The sequence below is a fragment of the Sphaerodactylus townsendi genome, linkage group LG06 (assembly GCF_021028975.2).
Source record: "Sphaerodactylus townsendi isolate TG3544 linkage group LG06, MPM_Stown_v2.3, whole genome shotgun sequence".
Taxonomy (NCBI): domain Eukaryota; kingdom Metazoa; phylum Chordata; class Lepidosauria; order Squamata; family Sphaerodactylidae; genus Sphaerodactylus; species Sphaerodactylus townsendi.
Window position 1 is genome coordinate 61,004,301 of NC_059430.1, and position 25,475 is coordinate 61,029,775.

At 38.8% G+C, this 25,475-nt stretch overlaps 1 protein-coding gene across 8 annotated transcripts in view; it reads right to left on the reverse strand.

Moving 5' to 3' along the window:
• MSRB3 (methionine sulfoxide reductase B3) overlaps window positions 1-25,475 on the reverse strand; it is an 80,788-nt gene that overhangs the window by 38,805 nt on the left and 16,508 nt on the right. For 6 of the 8 annotated variants that reach the window (XM_048500165.1, XM_048500167.1, XM_048500172.1 and 3 more), the window contains 3 exons: window positions 14,122-14,230; window positions 12,359-12,436; window positions 4,651-4,677 (listed from right to left, as the gene is read on the reverse strand). In XM_048500165.1, coding sequence (XP_048356122.1) covers window positions 4,651-4,677; window positions 12,359-12,436; window positions 14,122-14,230 — 214 coding nt within the window. The remainder of the gene's footprint in view (window positions 1-4,650; window positions 4,678-12,358; window positions 12,437-14,121; window positions 14,231-25,475) is intronic. The other 2 variants (XM_048500166.1, XM_048500171.1) reach the window with 1 other exon arrangement.

Consider the following 25,475-nt stretch of genomic DNA (forward strand, 5'->3'; position numbering starts at 1 on the left):
CCCACTCCTCTGCCACTCTCTATTCCCCCCCTTCTTGTTCGCCCCAATCCTCACATTGCTTTGCATGGCACCCTCACACTACTTCTCTCTCTCTCTCTCACCCACACACACAGTGGTAGAGGCTTGGGATGAAGAGTGAGAGGCCATTGAGTAAAAAAACACACTCTGACCCTTTTAAAACATTTTGAGACAGGAAATAAAATATTTCCTCCATTTTTTTGATCCCCAAACATTTCATTTCCAGTCTCAAAATATTTTAAATGAACCCCTTTTTAAAACAATTCTCTGGCTGAAATGTTTTGAAAGTATCTTCAGTTGCTAGGTGATCTATACAGTATGTTTCCCATGCATCTCTGCTTTCCTGAACTTCCTCCTCAGAGCCATTTTCTGAGCTCACTAAGCTCCCCCTCACTAAGCTCCCCCTCACGTCATTTCTCTGTTTGCTTTTTTATTTGGAGGTGGGGCGATCTTCAAAGCATCAAGTATATGATGAGTATAGAATGCAGCACGAGGCTGTGAAGCACAAAAGCATCGAACTTGACAAAGGTGGGCGTGGGGTGGTCACATAATAGCAGACAGGGACAGCAGGAGAGCGGGTTACTTTATCCCAACTGCAACCCATTCTCCCTGTGGTGTGCGGAAGGGGTGTAAGAGAAAAGTGGGGTATTAAAACAACCCTTCTTCTCCATGTTCTTCTACAAATGTAAACTTAATATGTGGTGGGGGTGGAATGTCCCACCAAGTCATAGTCAACTTATGGTAGCCCCATAGAGTTTTCAACACATGTTCGGAAGTGGTTTGCCATTGCCTGCCCCCATGTAGGCTGAGTGAGTTCTGAGAGAACTGTGACTGGCCCAAGGTTGCCCAGCAGGCTTCATATGGAAGAGTGAACAATCGAATCAGGTTCTCCAGGTTAGAGTGTGCTACTCCTCACCACTACACCATGCTGCATTTTAATTAATTAAAATTAATATACAGAGATTAACATTCTTAGCCTTACTGTGTTGTAATTAATTATACATACATGTTATTTACAAGTTTGGAATATCTACTTTCCTATGAGGAAAGTCTTAGCACAGAATTTGGTTGGTTTAGAGGTCTCATTGGAGCAGTCTGCAAGAAATAGATTTGTAGAATTCTTCAGATCTTCCTGGGAACTTGGATAGACTAGGGTGATATATGTGGAACGGATGTCTATATAAAATGGACAATATAATAACATGTTTCACTGTTTTGACTGCATTCAATTAGCAGGAACAAATATGTTGAGGGTAGGGAATATGTATCTCCCTTTCAGTGGCACTGAGGGCAAGGCAATTAAAATGGGCTAGGGTGAAAGCTCTGCAGTATATGGAAAATTCTAAAGCAGAAATATAATTCACCGGCACAAAGTTTTAGCTCAATCAATCAATCAATCAATTAATCAATCAATCAATCAATCAATCAATGAGTCAATGAGTCAATCAGTCAGTCAGTCAGTCAGTCAGTCAAATTTTATTATGATCCAAGATCAGCAAACTAAAACTAAAACAAGAAATGCTATGAATCAGTTTTTTAAGATATACAATCAATAAAGATATTGATCCCCATAAAATATAATAAAATGTTTCGTATACTACAGCAGAAAATTTTGCCACTTTATAGAGTGTTTCAGCAGCAAGGAGAAATAAAAATGGTTTCTCTGCCAGGAAATTTAACCAAGATTGGAGCAATGTATACAATATGAATATTCTGATACAAGCAACAATATAAGTGCACATGCTCAATAGCTTCTATCATTTGTGACTGGCAGGGACACAAACATAGTACATGGAAAATATGAGCATACTGTCCTTTCCAACAAAGCAGACAAGAGCATTGAGTCAAGCTATGATAATTAGAGTTTTCTAAGGTATAATACTTTGATGAGGCATAGTTTTATTACTGTTCCCTATTACCAAGCTGGAATTATTTGTGCTGCGTCATTTTGAAGCACAATGTCTCATACCTTTAACAGATATCCTCGCTCATTGATACCCAAGTTGTAGCAGAACGGTGTTAGGAAACCAAAGTTTCAGCTATGATTTCCTACTGTGAGATAGAGATATGGCCAAGCTCTACCAGCCTGATAAATAGTACTTGTGTATGGAGTGCCGCAGGGGGCTGTCCTTTCCCCAGTGTTAATGTGGCCCCTGGCACAGTTAGTTCAAATCTTTGGGCTGAGTTGTCATCAATATGCTGATGACACCCAGCTTTTTCTGTTGATGGAGGACCAGCCGGTCACCACCCCAGATGCTTTGGCACAGTGTTTTGAGGTTATGGCTGGATAGTTGAGAAAGAGCAAACTGAACTTGAATTCACTGAAGAAGGAGGTCCTGTGGCTAGGTCAGGGGGGACTGGTAGATTGTTTTCAGCTGTGAATTTCCAGCTTAGATGATTTATTTAATTTTATTTATTATTGGATTTATATACCGCCCTCCCCTGGAGGGCTCAGGACAGTGTACAAATAAACATATACAGACAGTGAAAAGTTTAAACCGGTACAAATATAATACAAGCTCTGTCTCCTTATTAAAACCAATAAACAGCAATACAACCAGCATCCGAGAACTAAAACCAACCCCCCCAGGGGAACCCAAAAGGCCCCCACTAAAATGGGCCACATAATGAAACAAACAGAGAACAAGGGGGAGGAAGGTAGGAGGCCGGGGGCACCTTCAGCAGCCAACCCCCCCAAAAGCCCGGTGGAACAGCTCAGTCTTATAGGCCCTGTGGAACTCACCAAGGTCCTGCAGGGCCTGGACAGATGGAGAGAGGCTGTTCCACCAGGAAGGGGCCAGGGCCGTAAAGGCCCTGGCTCTAGTGGAGGCCAGCCGCATCATAGAGGGTCCAGGGACAACCAGCAAATTGGCCTCTGCTAAACGCAGAGACCGAGCTGGGACATGCGGGGTAAGACGGTCCCGAAGGTACGAAGGTCTTAAAGCCTTAAAGGTTAACACCAACACCTTGAAGATGACTCGGAACTCAACTGGGAGCCAATGCAGGCTACACAACACAGGCAAAATATGGTCTCTAAAGGCACCTCCTGTGAGCAGACGAGTCGTCGCATTTTGGACCAGTTTCAATTTCTGAATCAGGCACAAGGGAAGGCCTGCGTAGAGCAAGTTACAATAGTCTAACCTGGAGGTGACCGTTGCATGGATCGCAGTAGCCAGGTCAGCTCGGGAGAGGTAGGGGACCAGCCGTTGGGACTGACAAAGATGGAAGAATGCAACCCGGGTTACATGGGCCACCTGGGCCTCCATTGAAAGAGACAAATCCAGGTGGACCCCCAGGCTGCGAGCAGAGGAGGTCAGTACCAATGAGACCCCCTCCCACACCGGCGGCTGGAAATCCCCAACCCCCCCTCGGCGACCCAGACCTGGCTACAGTGATTCATGCAACGGTCACCTCCAGGTTGGATTAGTGTAACTCACTGAACACAGGACTGCCCTTGAGGCTGATCCAGAAGTTAAAACTGGTTCAAAATGTGGCAACGAGACTCCTCACCGGAACGACAGCAAGGGAGCATATTGTACATGTTCTACCCTGGCTGCACTTGTTGCCAGATCATGTTCAAGGTTCTGGTGTTTTAAGGATATGGTATTGTTTGGTTGATTTTAATAGGTTTAAAATGTTATTGTTTGGCATGTTTTATTTGTTAGCTGCCTTGGTGGCCCTTGTGGGGGCAGAAATTTTGTAAATACATTTGTAGTTTGTAAATAAATAACAAAATATTGATGGCATCTTATTTCAAATCATCTGATAATCTCTCCCAGCAGTTTTATAAAGAAGATAAACAGCATGACAAACAAGATGCACCCCTGTAGAACCCTATGGCAGTACCCTAGCACCACTTTCTGGAATTGATCAGTCAAATAACTACAAAACCACTGAACCATGTATCCCCCACACTCAACTCAACTAGCCTGTCCAGAAGGACATCATTCTCAGTGGTACTGAATGTTCAGAGAGATCCATGAGAATCAACAGAATGCACTGCCCAATGAAGATCATTCATCAGAGTGATCAAGGTTATTTTCATCCCAAACCAAGGCATGAATCTGGCTGATATAGAGCAGTGGCGTAGGAGGTTAAGAGCTCGCGTATCTAATCTGGAGGAACCGGGTTTGATTCCCAGCTCTGCCGCCTGAGCTGTGGAGGCTTATCTGGGGAATTCAGATTAGCCTGTACACTCCCACACATGCCAGCTGGGTGGCCTTGGGCTAGTCACAGCTTCTCGGAGCTCTCTCAGCCCCACCTACCTCACAGGATGTTTGTTGTGAAGGGGGAAGGGCAAGGAGATTGTAAGCCCCTTTGAATCTCCTGCAGGAGAGAAAGGGGGGATATAAATCCAAACTCTTCTTCTTCTTCTTCTTCTAGATAATCTATCTCTTCCCAAAATGCCTGAAGCTGCATAGTCATCTGTCAAAGACCTGACCAGTCATTGGGTGGTAGCAATGCCAAACCCTGGGTTCTAAACCAGTATTCCAAAAAACAAAACTGAATTTTTAATATTTTTATTAAAAGAAAGGTTGTAAAATGAAGGTTTGAAAAAAATACACAGTGAACATATAACCATAAGGTGAATTTAAGATACTCAATTAAACAACAAAACTCAAGTTTACTTACCCTGTTTCCCCGAAAATAAGACATCCCCTGAAAATAAGACATAGTAGAGGTTTTGCTGAAGTGCTAAATATAAAGCATCCCCCGAAAGTAAGACGTAGCAAAGGTTTTGTTTGGAATCATGCCTGTCAAACAGAACACCAGAGCATGCAGCTGTGGAGCGGAAAAATAAGACATCCCCTGAAAATAAGACATAGCACATCTTGGGGAGCAAAAATTAATATAAGACACTGTCTTATTTTCGGGAAAACACGGTACTAGAAAGAATACTTGCAAAGAAAATAAAATAAAAGAACTCAGTACATGAGCAAAGTTCTTCAAGCAAAGGAGAGGCAGAACACAGACAAAAGACAAAGATAATTACTAACTCTAATGTGATTAATTTATGGCATAGGCTGGCCACTCCAAATCACCAATTAACCAATCAAAAATCAATGAGAAAACTCTAGAAGGTGAGCAAGTTTCCCCTCCCCTCTGAAACTTTCAATTAGGGCTATACATTAAAAAGTGGCCACCTATAGATTAAAGAGATTGCCTATTTTTTGAAGATTGCCAGACATGAGGAACTTTTCTTAGCAATAATTCCCATGTATTGTGGCAAATGAAAAACTAAAAAAATCAACTACTGATATTTTAAAGACTGTGCCACAGTCCACCATTAAAAAAAGGGGAGATGCATGTTCCCCTATTAAGTCTTGGTAGCTTTGTAAATGGCTGCCCTGAGAAGGTTAAAAGAAGAGCAATGTTTGGTTTCAGTGATTTTTTGAAAAATCTGTCTTGCTGATAAAGATAGAGTTATAACCTAACTATGAACCCAAAATACCTCTGGTCTTTCATCAGCAGAGCAAAATTCATATGTTCCTTGACCTTACATGTCACATGGTAATGAAACAGCATAAATCAGACCTATTAAAACTTGACATTTGTTAATCTTAGGCTGGAGTTCCATTCTCCCCTTCCTGGCAAAACTAACTGGTTCACAGGTCATGATTATATATTTACAGATAGCAGTGATGCAGCAAAAGAAAAAAATCAATGGAAGTCAGTCTGACACCCAGCAGGAACTAATAGAAACATATGGGCATCAAAGGGAGGGTGGAAGAAGCCCCAAACTCTGTTGCCTGAATTTAACTTATGATGTTGCATTTAATATTTCAGAGGCTGCCTTAGAGTTGGAAAAACTTGCCAAATGTTGCCTTGAACTTCGGTTTTCAGTTTTACTGATGGATTAATGAGCTGATAGTGTTTGTTTTGCTCTTTAGATCTAAAATGCTAAACATTTTTGTTTGTACAACACTGCTCTAAAAATATCACATCTTCGAAAAGCATGGCTGATCTACTGCTCTGCATGAATCTTAACTGGGTTGAATATATATAACACATCTTACTTATGCAAGTTACATCTCAACTTTTACACTGCTTGAAGTATCCTTAAAATTTATGACAAGTTTAATATCATGTTTCCATTTAGAGGAAGAGGTATTTATTTATTTACAAAATGTATACCCTGCCTTTCTGCCTTCAGCTGGGCCACCAAGGCCATTTACAGATTAAAAACACTTTAAAATTGTTCATATTAACTACAGATTCAGATCTCAGGGAGGGAATGCTCTTCACCATCCCTAACTTTCTTGTTACTGTCCGGTGATTTGGGTGATACTTTGTTGGGTCCAAACCATTTTCCAAATATCCCTCCCTGCCCCCTGCCCAGGCACAAGTAACAAGGAGGTAAGGGGACAGGAAGCTGGCACCATCCAATAGTGGTTATTGTTCCCCATCTATTTAAATTTTAAAAGTATTTACCTGACAGTTGGGTAAACCAGAGGCCAAATCTACTGCCACTTGAACTATTATGACCATAATTTCCTGTCAGAAATAATAGGGCTACTGTTTCCTATGGGTAGACAAGGTTTCTCTGCAACCCATTAATCTAGCAATGGGTTGTAGACAAACTTTTATATTCAAGTTTGGCTTGGGAATATCCAAATGCACACCCATGTTTATGATATTGCATGATGATTCAGTTGAGAAAAAAATCACATCTCACTGAGAAGAATTAAATTACCTTAGATGTAAAGTTAAAACAACAGTAACACAAACATCAGTCAAGGAAAGTAGCATATAAATGTTGTAAATCCTAATGATGCTGGGTAACAGTTAAAAATATGAGAATGGGATGAGCAAAGTTAACTGAGGCAATGGATTGTAAATCCTGTAAACAACAAAACAGTAATATAATCCCTTGTCACAAGAGAAACTGAAGATCGAAGAAGCTTTATAATTCCATCATGGAGATTACACTAAAAAGTATCTGGAAAGACAAACTGAAGTCTCTGCAGAGCTTCTTCCAAGAAATTTGGGGGGAACTAAGAAACTGTTTTTGGATCCCTTTGTAAGGGAGCTAACTACCTATACAAAACTTTCAATTTTTATAGAGTCATAGAGTTGAAAGAAACCCCAAGGGCCATCAAGTCCAACCCCTTGCCCTGCAGAAATACACAATCAAAGCACTCCTGACAGATGGCCATCCAGCCTCTGTTTAAAAACTTCCAAAGAAGGAGACCCCACCACACTTCAAAGCAGAGTATTCCAAAGTTGAACAGTTCTTGCCATCAGGAAGTTCTTCCCAAAGAAAGCACAGACAAAATATATTAATTTAATTGATTGTAAAGAAAGGGAGGCTTTGGAGTGCCAGATCTACAAACCTATTATGAGGCTAATGCAATAATAATGAGGCTAATGCAATAATAATGCAATAATATTATGAGGCTAATGCAATAATAATATGGTTAAAGGAATGGATATAACTAAGAGATTTTTTAAAATTAGACAAAAGATTCTATCTGCCCAGAGGTTGGCATTAATACCTATGGCCAAGTGAACAGAAGAAAAGTATGAAAATGTTTAATAACCATATGTTAAGAAAAGCTCTATTTAAAGTATGGGTAAAATACAAAATGAGATTTTATAATAAAATACCAACATGGATATCTAGGGTAGAAGCATTGCAAATCAAATAGTCAGGAGAAAGATAAATGGCCTAAATATGAAGATTTAATTGAACAAACTAGTGGAGAAATAAGAATGAAAAATAGAGTGGAATTACAGCAGTTAGGAATAATTAACCATTGGTTTAGCTATAGACAATTGAGAGAGGTATTTATAAAAGATTGGGACTTGCAATTGACAACAACTAATTTTTAAAAGGATTGGGACTTGCAATTGACAACAACTAATTTTGAAGAAAGTGTGTAAAGGTGATGTAAAATTAGTTAGTAAAGTACATAAATTGCTTTTAAGGTATAAGACAGAACATGAAGTGATAAAAGAAGTAATGATAAAATGGGCTAAAGATGTTGGAAGACAGATTTATTTGGAAGAGTGGGAAGATGTTTAGAAAAAATATAATAAATTTTCATTGGCAATAAATTTAAAAGAATATTTTTTAAAAATTTCTATAGATGGTATTATACCCCTGTTAAAATACCCAAAATTAGGAAAACTAAAGGAAATAGTGTTGGAAGTGTAATAAGAAAGAAGGTACTTTTATTCATATGTGGTGGGAATGTAAGAAAATAAGAGATTATTGGAATAAGACATTAAGGGAAATGGACAAGATTTTTAAAATGAAAACTGAATGAAGACTTGAAACAGTTTTGTTGGGTATGTCCAGAAAGAAATTGGTAGTACAAAACATTAATTTGTTCTTATACTTATTAACGATTACTAAAATAGAAATTGCAAGTTTGTGGAAAACGAAGGAGGTACCAATGATGGAAGATTGGGAAAAGAAAATGAAGAATACAGTGACAATTCATTTATTTTTATTTATTTATTATTAGATTTTTATACCGCCCTCCCCCGAACGGCTCAGTTAGTAGGTTGATAGGTTGACTTGGAAACTGAAAGAAATGCTGGAGAAATTTGAAAAAAACTGGGAATTATATTTTAAATATTTGAAGAAATAACAAAATAGAAATGCTGTTATGTTCTTTGTATAATAATTCTTGTTGTTTCGGCTTAATATCTTAAGAAGTTTAAGTTTATTTTTTCTCTTTGTATCTAAAAGCATTAATAACAGAATCCATCAAAGAATTATTAATAGAATATGTAATAATGATAATATAATTTTATTTTTGTGTTGAAACTTACATAACATTTTTTCTTATGACCCTTCTACTTTCACTTCTTTGAAATATATTTATTATAAATATCAGTAAAAGATTATTATAGAAATTAGATATTAGAATGATGAAACAATTTTATATTTTAAGAGATAGCACGTTTAGAAATATAAGACAGATGGACACAGTAGCTAATTTTTTTATTTCTTCTTTACTAGGAGACAATGTACAGTCATATATATTTTCATTGACAAATGACTAGAGATTTGGTTATGATTTGGTTATACATTTATACATTCATATATATAAATAAGATACATTGGATAAATTTTCTTTCTAATAGATGGAGTTGTAAATTTAATGTTTTAGTGGAATCTTTTTTCCTTGAATCCATTGCTCTAGCCTTGAATCCATTACTCCTTGTCCTAGCCTATGGAGCAGCAGAAAACAAACTCGCTCTCTCTTCAACATGGCATCCCTTCAAACATTTAAACATGGCTATTTATGCATTTCTAAAATGTATAATCACTTCCTCAACTCCACAGGAGAATTTATATCCATTTATCCAGTTTGTGGAAAGTTTAAAAACAACTGTTTCATGAGCAGAAACTCTTTGCAATCCAATATATCAACAAGGGGCTGCAGCACCTCCTTGTGATAGCTGCTATGGTCTGACAGCAATGCCCAGTAGAGGGACAAGCAGGAGGATACGGTAAATATATACTCTATATATACTCTGATTCTTTAAAAAAAATTAAAGAGTTCTATCTGATATTATGGAAATACTCTTAATGATAAAATTAATATATTGTTCAAAGTCTAATGACTCAGCTACCTGATAGATTTGTGGAGGAATGGTTCATGTTTATTATGTTTTTGGAATGACAAAATCCAGAATACGATTGTACCTTTTGTGTATTTGGGTCAAATATAATGGATTGAGTTTGTGGTATGGGTTTGTGGGATAGAATGACTGGCTGTTCTGGTATATCAATTGTATGAATCACAAATCATTAGACAGAAGTACTGATATTTTCTTTCTGTTAGTTCTAATTGTATATGTATATTATTGTTTTTTGTAAGCAGATTCATATAAAATTCCATTTTATTTTTGGTGGATTTCATTTTTACTGTCTTGTCACTATGCCAAGTTTTACTTTTGTTAGTAAAATAAAACTAATTTCCAAATATAACTCTGTAGCTCTCCCTTTCACATAAATATTACAATTTCTTTAGGATTGGATGATAATAAATATCCTGTCATATTAGGAATTTCCTTAATAATTGTAGACCAACATTTCCTAATCATTAGACAGCTCTAAAATGTGTGAATATTTGTTGGCTAATCTAACATAAATGGATAAATTGGAATAAATCCTTGATGAGCAATGAACCACCAAAACTATATTTATATAAAACTTTCCCTCAAGCCTCCCAGTATCAATCTTAACCAGACATTTCCCAAATCCAGTCCCGTTCAACTGTGATTTCTCTTCATCCATATACGTTTTTACAAATCTATTAACAGATCCATCTAAGTTTAACAACATTGGACATACATGCAACACTGTTTTCCATGATAAAAATTTTGTCTGTAAGAATTCTGTCTTACTGTTTAATTTATTTATCTAGTACTGTATACCGGAACATACACAAAGAGCCACCAAGAAACCCTCCTTCAGAAATACTGAAATGTTGAATGGATCATTGAGCCATGCCTCCATTTTGCTCACACTGGCATTATTCTCCAGTATGTCAGAAAAAAAGCCTCTTACACAAGGGCAAGTGCCTTGAACCAGAGAAAAGCACCACCATTAGCAGAGTTTGGATAAATAAATGCATCACCACTCATTCAATTTTATCAAATTTATTCAGTGTCAGAAGCTGTAGCTATAGCTACCCAGCATTTGAGACAAAGGAGAACATTCTTGAAATTTAAAGAGATACTGTTTCACCAACTGCTACATAAGCGCCTGTTTACAAGGTGTGAAATTCAATTTAAGACAGGTGTTAAATGTCTACAATTCCAGTAAACACAAAAATGTCATATCCACAGAGGAACACACAGTATAGATCTTCATGATGGAATATCATATGTATTCCAAAATATTTGTATACCTAAATACAAAAAGATAAAATAAGATCCATGGGTGGATCTTCAGACCATTTTTTAAGTCAAAGAGCAGCTGTGTAGGACCCTAGTTTATACTAGGGCTGCAGCTTAGGGGGAAAAGAAGTTTAACCACTCCACACTGCATGGCTTCAACAAATTCCTCCTTCCCCCAGTCTGTTATTTGCCCTAAAAGGGGAAAAAACAGACGGATGGGGGTTGTGACGTAACTGATGAAAGCAGATAAGGATGGAAGGATTAAACCCCTGAATTTATGTGGCTAGTATTTGAGTTCTTAAAACAGGCCCATCACCACAAACAAAACATCTCAACTACATTTCAGTCCTCTTAGCCATTTTGTATCCTATGGGATTGTAAATGGAAGTTCAGCTAGGCATGCAGTAAGCAAAAGAATTTGAAGTTCTTGATTGATTATTAAAGGGGAGGGAGACAGAGAGAGCAAGAGCAAGAGCTCTAAGTCAGGATCTAACTACGTGACACATTTTTTCCTGGATATGTTCTAAGTTTCCAAGGCATGTGAGGGTCCAATTCAGATGAGAGATGATGAGCACAGGGAGAGGGGGCTTAATTCCCCCAGTTCTGACCAGAAATAGCTCTAGGCAGCTACTATTTGGCCCATCAGGATAAGTTTCCTAAGAGAAGCAAGTAGCAGTTCATTTCAGCTGCTTCAAGTCAGGAAAAGTGTACAGGAGGGAGACTTAAGCCTCCTAACCCAGTAGTTCCAATTCAAATCACATACTCCATGTATTTGGGAACCATGGAATTAAACCACTAGTATGTCTGTTGACCTAACCTGGGGCTCCACCTGGAAAAATGAATTGTATAGTTAGGTCTTCAGTAGTAGTAAATATGCTTTGCCTGAACCCAGTTCAATATTTGATAATGTTTAGTTAAAAAGATCTCTGGTAGAATGTGCAGGGGAAGATCTTTCTTTGCCTGGTAGCATGGACAACCACTATCAATCAAAGCAGTTATTTCAGAGTTGGGGGAGAGTAATGAGATGACATGAAGCAGCTTTATGAATATATCCTCTACCCAGCAGAGATGGTAGAATACATACAAAGAATGAACAGCAAATGATGAAGAAAGGGCCAAACAAAACAGAACCTCCAACTACAGTTTGTGTGCACCAGGCAGTGACATAGGTATAGATATTTTATTGGGTGGGTTTGGGGGCAGGGCTCAGGGGGTGGGGCCTCCACAAGCCCTGTCCCCCACCACAGTGCTTATAAAAGCAGCTCTCTGAGGCCAGGGATGGCAGTCTCTTCTGCTCTGCCCAGCAAGGAGTCCTAAACTTATCCCTTGTAACACATTATTTTCAAGTTAAACCCTAAGTTTACGGTTCTATTTTTGTTTACAGATAAGAACAAACTAAAAAAAAGCTTATGTAATCTTTATATGCAATGCTTAGAAACCACAAAAAGCCATTATTGTGCAATTTATTTGATCTACTCACTTGAACAAAGGGGTTCCACAAACCACACATTTGTATACTCCATGAGCTTTGTGATATGTGTATTCTCCCTCAAAGGCACTAGAGAAAAATAATAAAGCAATGAGCGTTACTTTAGTCATATTTCTACTAACATTGAATTGGCTTAATGAGAGCTTAGCATTTCCTACATTTCATAATTTAAGCGTCACTGCTCTTTATAAAATAAAACCAAAATAATTCACATAATCATTCTCAACATGAAACAAGAAGCAACTGGAAAAAATATTAAGTGCAAAAAATTGAAATATTTTACAGATATGCTAGATTTGCCTAGTTTAACCCTTCAATTAGCAACTGCTATTAAGACTATACTTTAGAATGTACCCTAAACATCTTTCTAATATTACTTCTTCAGATCCTGTTTGTTAGTCCTCCTGATTTCTTACATGTAACACCAGGTAAAGTACAAGTGCAAGATCATGGCGTTAGTATTTGCTTGTTGGTCCCAGACAGGGCACCAAAATATATTTGAATACTGAAAGAATCCAACTGAAATTGAAATAAATGACCTCTGATTTCAAGCTGTGTGAGCTCCGCATTTTTATTTGAAGAAGAATATTACTGCTTTAAGGGAATATTTTTCTCAGTTAACAATCTTAAAGGCTAGGAGGTCATATATCTAATACAAATCAGCTGTGCTACTCCAACAAAAAGTCCGTGTGTTCTGCAGCTTGTTTTTATTATCCTTTCACCCTTTTTATGGGGTCCAAATTTTTTTTATAAAATAGGATTTTTTAAAATGACCTAATCTATGGTTGTTCATGTGTACTAAATCATTTTTGCTAATCTTGTACACAACAGTTTAGCTGAAAGGCTTCCTGAATTGGGAGGAGCAGTTCACCATCAGTTTCTTGTCAGGTTATAAGCTATATGCAAGTGATCCTTATTGACAAAGTCCAGTTAAAAGTCAAGTTTCAGGAAGAGTGTTGCTGATTAAGTTGGACCCCACATGTAGGAAGATGTCTTTTTGGAGTCTGGAAGGGAGCCAAGAAGTTATGTCATTAATACTATTGGTTCTGAAGTAGAAACAACAGTCTGATACCAACCTCTATGGTTAAACATGAGTAAAACACCAAAGGGTATGCAGGTTTAGACAAAGATGCGGCTGAGAACAGCTGAGAAAAGTTATGTTCCCTAGAACAGTCTTGGTGAGCTGTCTGTCCTGCCTCCTTTTCACTCTCCTCCAAGATTTAGAGCTCACATTCTAGGGTTAAAGTCATCTCAGGGCAGTTATTGAAAATATTTGACATTCCAGGCACAAATGAGCCAATAAATACTTTCTCTACATGAACTTTTTTAAAAAGAGACCAAATCACAAGGAGCTAAATTAAGCTACCTTCTTTATGCAAGCAAAATGTCTGTACTTGCTATGATGTCATCTAAAATTTCAGCTTATTTCCCTTGTGGTTCTGGTTAATATGGTATCTTCCAAACAAACAAACACACAAACAAAAACCCCAAAATTTCATATTTCCACACACTTTGTAGCAAACTGAAAACAGACCCTAAATGTAAACTGAGAAGTTTTAGAACAGAAGAGTGTTCATTTATAAAGTCCGTGACTTTCCGTGCAGCAAATTCCTGTCTGTTCAGTGGTGCTAATTTGTGTGAGTTACCAAACAAGTGAAGAACTCCACAAAACTGTGTTTGGAGAGGAGATGAAACAGCAGCACTGGGAAGACTTATTTATTTGATACTGACCATATTTCTCTCATCTTGCTTACCTTTCAGTCCCTTTTTCCTGAGTAACATGGTACTGCAAAGGTGTCAGTCGTTTCTTCAAATCTTGTTGGGAGAAGACCACTTTATAGGTCTTTTTATCCTTACATGACCCTGAAAAAGGAAAGCATATGGAAGAAGGAACTTTTTAAAAGTTCAAAACCTGAATCATTACTTTGGTGGGCAGCCTAAGCACAGCTTCTACATTAGCTTTTCCAAGGACAGGTCCAGTTCTAATGCATTTAGAGTGGCTCAGCTGATTGCTTCTTCAGATCCAACAAGTCTGAGGTTCACAAAGCACATGACTTTGCTGGCATAGTGATAATGTGATACAGCCAAAGCCTTCTCTATGCAGAAAAAAAATGAAACCCTTTTTAGGATTCAAATGATCACAGTAAGTGGCAATCATAATCTTAAACATGTTTAATCGTACCTTCTCTGTAAATATGTTTAGGATTTAACAGATACAAGACATCTATATTGCAGACATAAGTTAATGGGCATGTGATGTTTAACCAAAACACGAGGATAAGAAATAACACTGACAGAAAACATTGTAAATTGGTTATTGTCATTTAAGATCAAACAGTCCTTTGGACTTGGTCCATCCTTAGAAAGTATCATTCTGAAAATCAGAATTTACTAAAAATTAATTCAAAATGGGATTTTCCTGCATTTAGAAGGCAGTGTATCAAAGAACATCCTGAGAAACAAAAAATGAGTTGTAACAAATATGTTATTTGACAACTATTGTGATTTTTAAAATATCGTCAGCATAAATATCCACTTTCAAGTGATTATTATTAGTCCAATTTTTTTTTATTTAAGGTGCACAAAATTCTTATGCAAAATATTTAAAACAACGTAGTAACCCTGAATGTGTTCTTATCACTGTGAATGGTGCTTATCCCATTTTAGACCGGAAAGAATAGGCATACATTGTATGCACGTTGTATGCACATCTGAATGAAGATGTCATAAGTCTTCATTATAGCCACTGACATTCCCGCACATGTAATTATAAATTAACAGCCTGCAACCATAGCTGGATCAGGTCCATTAGCATTTTATCAGCACTAGATATCTGTACTTGAGGAAACAGAATTTTTATCCTAGATGCTTGATTTTATTTTCATTTGTAGTCCACCTAGCCATTCAGACAATCATCAAACAGGTTAAGTTTGAGGCTACCATCAATATTCCTAGTAAAACAACATAATTCAGTGGAGTTGGAATTTAACCACTAAAAGGGAGAAATAAATTATTTATCACTAATAGATATTGCCTCCTGAGCGGATGTATTACACCACAGCTCCCAGCTCTATTCCTTTCTATATAAGAATGCCTTCCTGAACAATTATGTGTTGCACATTTTGAGAAATAACTGAAGTGTGGGGAGCCTTCCGAATATCCTCAGGCAGATTATTTCATAATGTGGGAGCTAGTGTACCCATTTCATTGCAACGATTGTGAAGGAATATAGCTGAGCAACTGCTACATGAATTGAATAACCAAGTTATGAAGGCACATGATGCATTCCCATCTTGCTTGGGCAGACCTTCATCTGGTCAGCACCTGTATGGCAGACTCTCTTATAACCAATGTACATCAACTCCAATCACGATAATCGTGATTTCCTCACTTATCTACAAAAATTTACGTTTATAGCCTTACAAGAAACTTGGTCCAATTCAGAGCTTGCCTTAAATGGCTACCAACAATACTCTCTTCCTGCTACAAGAGTATCCAAGTTTGGTCGTTATTCTGGAGGACTTTCACTATTTGTAGCCAACAGCATCAAAGCAACTCCTCTCGACTCATGTCCCCCTCTTGCACAGGCTGTTTTGGTAGAGGGGGAAGCTCTTCACATGATTATAGTGAACTTGTATATACCTGCTGGATTGACACGAGACTCCTTAATCAACACATGGAGTAGGATATCATCATTTGTAGAAAATTTAGAAAATAAACAACCATCTACGGAGGTGATCCTGGTAGGCGATTTTAATGCCAGAGTGGGTACGGACCTTTCTACCACTTTGGCCCATTTGAATCAGGAGGACGATCTCGTACAGCTTCTTCTAACCCCAGCTCTTCGCTCCTCAAAGGACTCTCTCGTGAATGCGGCAGGAATTCAGTTAATCAAATTTGCCATCAAATTTCACAAACTACGTTTAAACTGCCTCACGCGCTATAGCAATGCAGATAGCTTTACCTTGGTAAACTCGCTCGGTGCTAGCGTGATCGATTACATCTTAATATCCCCCTATCTACACCAGTGTGTCACATCTTTTAGCGTTGGGGACTTATTGCTAAGTGATCATCTTCCACTCAATGTAACTTTTTCATTTGAGGTAAAGACTAATACAGAGGACCCCACCAACTTTAGGCATCAGAAAATAACATGGTCACCTCAGGTGGCAGCTGCTACAGAAACACTACTTAGCTCTTTTACATTTAATAAATTAAAAGAGAATATATTACAGGCTGACACACCAGAGCGTGGAATACATCACTTTGAACAACTAGTTTCAAATTTAGCAGGGGAACTTCAAGCCGTCTCCTCGACCAAATCTAAGGCTGTAAACGGTCATAGAGAATGGTTTGATCGCTACTGTATTGAATTTAACAACTTAATACGATCACTATATAGAAGTTACCGCAGCACAGGTGAGGAAAAGCTACTCAGCAATATAACCCAACTGAAAAAAGGATTTTCAAATTATGGTACAATGGAAACGAAAAAATCAATTCGAACAGCAGTGGGAACAACTATATCAAGCCACTTTAACAAATAACATTAAGCAATTCTGGCAGATCATAAATAGAAGGGCCCAAACGTGCAGTATCCAGTTGCCCCATATTTCACTAGACCGATGGTTCAGTTATTTTTCTAATCTGTTCAATGCTAGCCTAACTGAATACCCTGATTCCACTTCAATACCAGAGGAGCTACCAGATTGGCCTGAGGTTAATCCTCAAGAAGTGAGTAAACAAATCCAGTGGTTTGAAAGCGGTAAGGCCCCAGGTCCTGATGCAATAATACCAGAAATACTTAAATCCTCACCCGAGTGGTGGGCTACAACTCTGGCTTCCTTATTTACCCATGTAAATAACACGGGCCGCATCCCAAAGATGTGGCTGGCGTCTATAGTTGTCCCAATCTACAAAAGGGTGATTTTACTAATCCTTCAAACTATCGCCCTATAAGCCTATTATCTGTAATTGGCAAACTATATGCAAAACTACTCCTTAGGAGAGTGGAAGATTGGGTCAAGCAAGCAGAAGTAATAGGACCGGAGCAAATTGGATTCACTAAAAATAAATCAACACTGGATCATGTAACAGTTTTAGCACACTTAGCTAACAAAAGTATAACTCATAATAACCGTAAACTGTTTGCAGCCTTCCTGGATTTAAAAGGGGCATTTGACTCCATATCTAGAGCCCTACTGTGGAGAAAATTGACGCCGTTACACATGGACCCCAGACTACTGTTTCTTATAAAACAGCTACACACTTGCACTAGCTGCAGAATAAGAGCCGCAACAAAGGACCGCTCACAGAAAATATCATCACAACCAGAGGGGTCAAACAAGGCTGTACATTGGCCCCCACTTTGTTCAATATATTCCTTAGTGATCTAGTGCCAACCCTCCAGAAGGCCAATGGGCATGTTCCCAAACTAAGCACTAAACACGTGCCAGCGTTACTATATGCTGACGACACTGTTCTTCTTTCCCACACTAAAGTTGGTCTCACTCGTCTCTCTTAAATTGCTGTGCTGAATATTGTAAGAGGAGCGAACTGGTAATTAACTATGAAAAAAACCAAAATATTGGTCTTGGCTAGAAGACCCCTAGTCATACATGGACCATCAATAACAGACCCATAGAACAAGTTAACCAGTTCAAATATTTGGGCATAACTCTTACTAGCAACCTTAATTGGGCAGTACATAGGAAGTGCTTTTCGCTGCAGCTAACAACAGTGCCCTAGCAATTCAGCGTTTCTTTTTTTCACTGTGGGCCACCAGTATATACCATCCGCATTGAAGGTGTTCAATGCTAAATGCTGACTCTCAGCTCCTCTATGGAGCACCTATTTGGATCGGAGCTATAAACAAAATATAAACACAGCCCAGCCCCGTTTCTCCCACAAAATTATGGGCTTACCAAATTGTGCTTCATATGCAGCCCTATGTGTAGAACTCGGGCAAATATCATATGCCACGATGGCCTGGCTGAGAACTGTCAGATACTGGCTTACGTATCCACTATCTGCAGGATCACTCCAGTTTGTTACACCTCATGCTTTCCGACTATGCAAATTCTAGGTGGCTGAAACTAGTTGAGGGAAAAATCAACACTCTTGGCTTTTCATTAGAGTCGCTAGTCCCTCTTTCCCTATCAGAAGCATATAGCTGCTTGAAAACTAAGCTATTAGAACAAGAGTATCGGGATATGATAACAGCTGCGAGGAAAACGTGTTCCCCCCTGACCCTGCTTATTCCAATTGAACAAGGACACATGGCCAATTATTTACAGTGGATCACCAACCCTAAATTAAGAAGAGCTTTAACACTGGCCAGATTCAATCTAATGCCTTCTATGCTGCTCTATGGCAGATATCAACAAATTGATAAACAGAGGAGGCTATGTCCATGCAATATGGGTCAGGTGGAGACACTCGATCATACCCTCTTTCATTGTGTAAGGTTTGCAAAATCAGAATGTCACAATCTGCACTTATCCCATTTCTGTATAACAATCTAACTGATGCTCTTAAGATACCTATGCTTTTGAACAACATGGATCCCACAGTGTGTGAGAATGTAGCAAAATTTCTGCTAACAATAATAGACGTAAGTCTAGATGAATACCAACCAATGTCTATGTATTATGACCACATATAGCCAGCAGTAATTTTTCTAGCTTCTGTCAGTATCCGATGACGTTTAAGTGAGTTAACTTAGCTGAAGGAATGTCCTATAGTTACAGAAGGACCATGTATATATTTTAGTATTTAGTATTTTAGTACCAGTGTCTATAATTGTGAGCAATAATGGGCAAATTTTGTATGCTGATTTTGTATGTTTATTTTATGCCAATAAAGGCTTGTGACTGAACTCCAATGTACATCCACAAAAGCCAAATACTATTGGGTGTTTTTGCTCCATGAAGGATGGATAAAATATTGCATCTCTGTGAAATATGATAAGTGGTATGTCTCACAGCAACACCTTTGTCATAGCCTTTGTCAGACATGATTTTGGTGATTGTCACCAAAGAATCAATCAGATTCCCAGAGTTTTGAGGATAGATGTTTTTGCATACTGAACCTGGAAAATAGGCTCATTGCTCTATTTACTGCCTCTCATTACATACAACTGGAGGCCAAAATCTGAACAAGGTTTAATACCTTAACATGTAATTTATTTTACAGAATGTATTTTACACCCATACAGCACTATTCTACAGTGATAGCACCTAAAATACTTTCACACAAGAGAACAAATCCAAGTGGTGGCCTGCTCATCAGCAGCATCCAAACATTTCCTTTCAATCTGTTGTTTTAGGGTTGTAGAGATTTTCCAGTAACAGTTCGTAGCTCATTGTAAACTATCCTTGAGCTCAGGGAGTTATAAAGTGATTTAAGTAAACAAATAGGGTTTGTCTTTAAAAATAATTTTGTTCTTTAACAGCCTAGTCCTTTTCTTGAAAACTGGACTATACCTACCTACCTACCTACCTACCTTCCTTCCTTCCTTCCTTCGTTCCTTCCTTCGTTCCTTCCTTCCTTCCTTCCTTCCTTCCTTCCTTCCTTCCTTCCTTCCTTCCTTCCTTCTCTTATAGTGACCTCCATATTTGCAAGCTATTAAGCTCAGGATAAAATGTGATTGGAACATAATTTGTTTCTTGCTCTTAGTACCAGCTTAATCACATTTTAAAATCTTAATCCAAACATTTCTCTCTTTCAGACACTGTTGCTCACTCTGCAAGAATTGATCACATGAAAAAAAACTGACAAAAATATTTAAAAATTACTACTGATACAAATAGGCAAATAGGCCAAAAGAATAAGGAAGCAAAGCCAAGTGCATAAATTTTGCACTGTGTAAAACAGATGTTACAAATTTTTGGGGTGGTGGTGGTGGAAATGCATTCAGGAGGGTCAGATTCCCCAACAGAACCATCCTAAGCAGTTACCCCTTCTAAGGTCATTGAAGTCAATGAGCTTAGAAAACTATAACTCTGTCTACAGATTACTATAACATGTTTTTCTTTCCTAACGGGGTCTGAAAAATTAGCATTTTTTCAGTAGTGAGGGTTTTTTAAAAATACTGATAAAATCGTTTTTGTTTAGAAATAAACAGTCTTAACTTTAAAAGTTTAGTAGAAATAGACATATATCAAGGTAGACTGACCAGAGCTATCCATCTGTATGTCATTTAGTATAGGAGGAGAAACGGCAGGTTTAAATTACATGGTATTGGATTGCAATTTCCTAACATTGGATATTTTTCTGCTTTTTTACCTACAGTCATTACTATAGAGTGTTCATAAAAAGTAGCTTAAAGAACAGATGCTTGAAAATAATTTAACCCAAGATGTTTCCCCCTTTATTCCAACTCCATCTTTTTATTTCAGAAAAAAACATACTGCTGGTCACTACCAACTAACCCTGTTAAGTATTTGCAGGCAGAAAAAAGCAAAATCAAAACCACATGATTGAAATAAATACTGCAGACATTAAAAGCTTAGCTGTTGAATGCATAGTACTGAAAAAATTATATTGCACAGATTAGAAATTACTTTTGATCTAAGTATTCTTAAAAACCACCATTTTTTATTGCAAGTTCTCATTAACTATGGCAGAGACCTTATTTTAATAGGAGGCTTTGAATGACCATGGTCACTCTCCTCTACATCACTACACTTTATTTTGGAGGTGTATAAAGTTTTCATTTCAGGTTTCTTTGTCTTTCAAGAATCACTAAAGGAATACTCACAGAAATTTTGCAGGAATGTGCCCCATGTCGTAACTGACAAATTATTTGGCTTTGGTGCACTTAAAGGTCACCTTCCAAATTAGAAAGATTTTCCTACATCCTGACTTCTCAAACTTAAATGTAAATACTGTTTCCAGACTGTAAGTTTGGTTTATGCTTTATAACATTCTGTTCTTATTTTAAGAAGTCAAGTGGTGAAGAATTATATTCTCAGGCTATTGTCTTATCCTTCCTTATCTCTGGAAACCAAAAACCATTTACATTTGCCAAATCTCCAGAAGAAAGGAATTCAATGATCAAGACTACATCTGTGCAAGCCCTGAACTGGTACATATATGATGAATACTACTGGTCAACTGAAATTTCTTAATCAAGGGCAGAATAATATAAAGTGTGTCATAGCAGATCAGATTTGTTAAATCCATGCATAATACCTGATAGGTTGTATAGCTAGGGAAAGGCACCATATTTTCATCACATGGATTCCAAATGTCACTATCATATAAGTCTCTTTCATAATTGAAAATACCATATTTTTAATTTGCCTCAAAACTTTTTCTCCAACTAAGAAGTTGGAGGAAGATACTTTGAGACACCATAGAGAAGTCTGAGTCTGCAATTAATAGAATATTAAAAAGAGAACTGGTATCCTTTTTATCATAAACCAAACTTATATGGATCTGAAAATATTGCTCAGAATTATCATGAACTGCAAAGAGATACCTCACTCAACCACTATCAATTGGGGGGGGGGAGGAGAAAGGATGGCAGCAGGACATGCAGTTGACGTCCAGCATAAGATTTCTGAAGTAGGGACAAAACTGTACTTCAGACGTTGTGGGTGCTACACTTGACCATTTTAACCTTTCAGGTACAAACCAACTCCAGACTTTGGAAGGCAATGGATAAATCATCCCTAGATGACCTGTTGAGTGATTGACCACAGATTGAAAAATGCTACTAGCTGAACCACACTGCTATTACTCTCTCCCTTCCAGTAACCTTGTTTCAGCTTCCTCCACTAAGCTTCCCCCAGAGCCAACTTTTAAGCAGGCAGACTGGGGGGGGGGGGGGATCACTCTCTACCATCAGCATCTAACAAAAATGGGGCAAATACAAAGAGCTTGGAGAGTTGATTTGAGGCAATATTCTGGGCAAATAAACCAGCACAGCTATAGTAAAATTACTGTTGTGGTACACCAGCAAATAATTATGTATTTATTTAAATACTTATATTCCACTTTTCTCCCCAATGGGGACCCAAACCAGCTTACATCATACTATTCTCTATTTTATTCTCACAGCAACCCTGTGAGATAGTTTAATCTGAGAGAGCGACTGGCCCAAGGTTACCCAACAAGCTTCCATGGTACTTTCTCTTATCCTAAGCCAACTCTCTATTAACTGCACCATGTTATATTTAATGATACCACTCTGGGATCCAAGTGTAATAGAGGGTTACATAACTATCTTAAATAACAAATAAAAATTCAGAACACACACACGTAGGCTTCCTGACGGCCTACAAGCAGGGCAAGGAGGTCAAAGTCTCTCCCTATTGGATGTCAGAGGAATACTGCCTCTGAACATGGAGATTCCGGTTAGTCTCTATGGCTCTCTGATGATGATAGCCTTCTGAGAGGTGGGGCTTGCTATTAGCTCTGTCGCTCACTCTCTGGAAGCAGTGGAGAGGAGTAGCAGAGGAGAGGAGTAGCAGGGAGAGGAGAAGTGGGACAGACAGCACTAGGTGAGCTCTGGTTTTTCTTTCTGGAGGGCTTTTCTCAAATCCAAATCTTTTAATCTTTCAACAGTGTGTTTTTAGCAGGGACTTTTTTTCTTGTTTTCTTTGTTCTGATTATGTGCTTGCTCCAGGCTTCTGAGAGGTGGGGCTTGCTATTACCTCTATTGCTCGTGCAGGTGTTTTACTGAATAAGGACATATCTTGGGATAGTAGAAGGTATGAAGAGCTCAAGGGGGAGGCGTTCATTAAAAGTTTAATATTTGAATATCTAAACAGAGTTAGATATGAAAGCAGGAAGCCAGCAGGGGTGTGGGGCTTTCTAGTGTTTTACACTGAGTGTCACATGTACGACTATCTGCCACTAGAACAGAAGTTGTTCTACTGCAATGAGCTCCTGGCACTCAGGAAACTTGAAGCCAAGGTGGCATACTTGGAGAAGATGAGAGGAAGAGTGTGACAGACGAGGCTTTCAGGGACCCAACAGTTGGGTCCCACTCCCAGGGTGACATCTCTTCAGAAGTCATGGAAAATGAGGGTCTGGGGGACAGAGGGTGCCAGTCTGTGGTGGTGGAAGATGCTCCCTTAGATGGAACCCCTTCCTTAGCTGGTGATTAGCAATCCTCTCACACCGAGAATACCCCTTGAGGAGAGGGGGGGCTCCTCGTAGTAGGCGATTCGAAATGTAGAGAGTTGGGTTTGTGAGAGGCATGATGATTGCATGGTGACTTGCCTGCCTGGTGCGAAGGTTGCGGATGTCACGCTTCATCTAGATAGGCTGTTAGACAGTGCTGGGGTGAAATCAGCTGTTGTGGTTCACATTGGCACCAACAACATTGGGAAATGTAGCTGGGAGGTTCTGGAGGCTAAATTTAGGCTGCTAGGTAACAGGTTGAAGTCCAGGACCCCCAAGGTGGCATTCTCAGAAATGCTACCTGTTCCACGCACAGGGCCAGCTAGGCAAGCGGAGATACAGGGTCTCAATGCGTGGATGAGAAGGTGGTGTAAGGCAGAGGGTTTCAGATTTGTTAGGAACTGGGAAACCTACTGGAACAAGGCAGGTCTGTACAAAAGGGATGGGCTTCATCTTAACCAAAAAGGAACCAGGCTGCTGGCACTCAACATTAAAAAGGTGGCAGAACAGCTTTTAAATTGATCCCTGGAGGAAAGCTGACAGGAGCTGAGGTGACTTCAGTTCGGAATACAGTATCTATGGGGATGCAGACAGAGAGGGAGGTTTTTCTAAATCAAGCACATACAAGCATGGAACATAGCAATGTGCATGTGATAAGTGATAGTGCCTACAAAGGGCTAGAGGGCAAAGCACATAAATTCCAGGTTAGGGACAGAGACAGGGTATACAAGGTATCTCTATTCTAATAGTAGAAGCTTTTGACCTAAAATGGGAGAGCTGGAGTGCAGGGTTTTGAAGGAGGACATTGATATAGTGGGCATCACAGAGACATGGTGGAATGAGGAGAACCAGTGGGACACTATTATCCCAGGTTACAGGCTCTACAGGAAGGATAGGACAGGGCGTATTGGGGGTGGTGTTGCCCTCTACATCAAAGAGAGCCTAGTGTCACATAAAATAAACAATGCAAGGGGAGCTGATTCCCCTACAGAAGCACTGTAGATATCAATACCAGGTATCAAGTATAGTCTAATATTAGGAATAGTCTCCTGGGAAGTGTAGTTCCCACCAGGCTGTTTTCAGCCTGAACGGAACAGGCCACTTCTCCATCCTGCACTGTTTCATTAAGATAAATGGGGGGAGGGCGCCACGGGGGGGGGGGCGGAAAACACAGAGTGTGCACTGGGCGCAGTATGGCCCAGCTATGCCTCTGCATCCTGCATGTGATGGACCACTGCAAGTAGCAGAGTGTGGACTCTGGTCTGACTCTGGACAGCAGGCTCTTTCTTATGTTCTTATGATGAATCTGGCCTCCATTAATTTGTCCTAATCTACACTTAAAACCAGCTACATTAATGGGTAATCACAACTACTATTGTTCTGGAGAGCTAGGTAAGCTACATTCAATGAGACAGAAGATTCCCATCCATTGCATGATAACACTAGCAGCTGCTACTGCATCCAGCACTGAAAAATCTTCACAGAAGGAAGTGCACAATAGCTACTGTAGCTTCAGCATTCCCATTCTGCTTGGTTGAAAGACACTGCATGCAACAATTTTGTGTCATTTTCCAACTTTCTATCACCGCACCATCAACTACATTTTTCTGAAGGACAGCTAAATGCACACTTCTGACCCAAGTTGATCAGATATATTTGTTCCATATACCTGAAGAATAGTTTGTTTTTCAGATACAACATAGTTTTCAGTTTCATGTATCTATTTCAATTGGGACCATGGTACAAGGGATAAGTTAAGTCCTCTTAATTGTGCTATTTTCCAGTTTAAGACAGTCCTGGAGAACTGCAAGTTGGCCATTGGGAAACACATGACTACGTGTCCAATGAGAGAAACAGCAGCACCTTCAGACTATTGTACTTTGGGAAAATGGCACAGAAGGGAAAGGTTCTCTCTCAAAATGTGACTAGAATGCTACAGATAATGGATTTTTAAAAAATACTAGAATCTCCACAG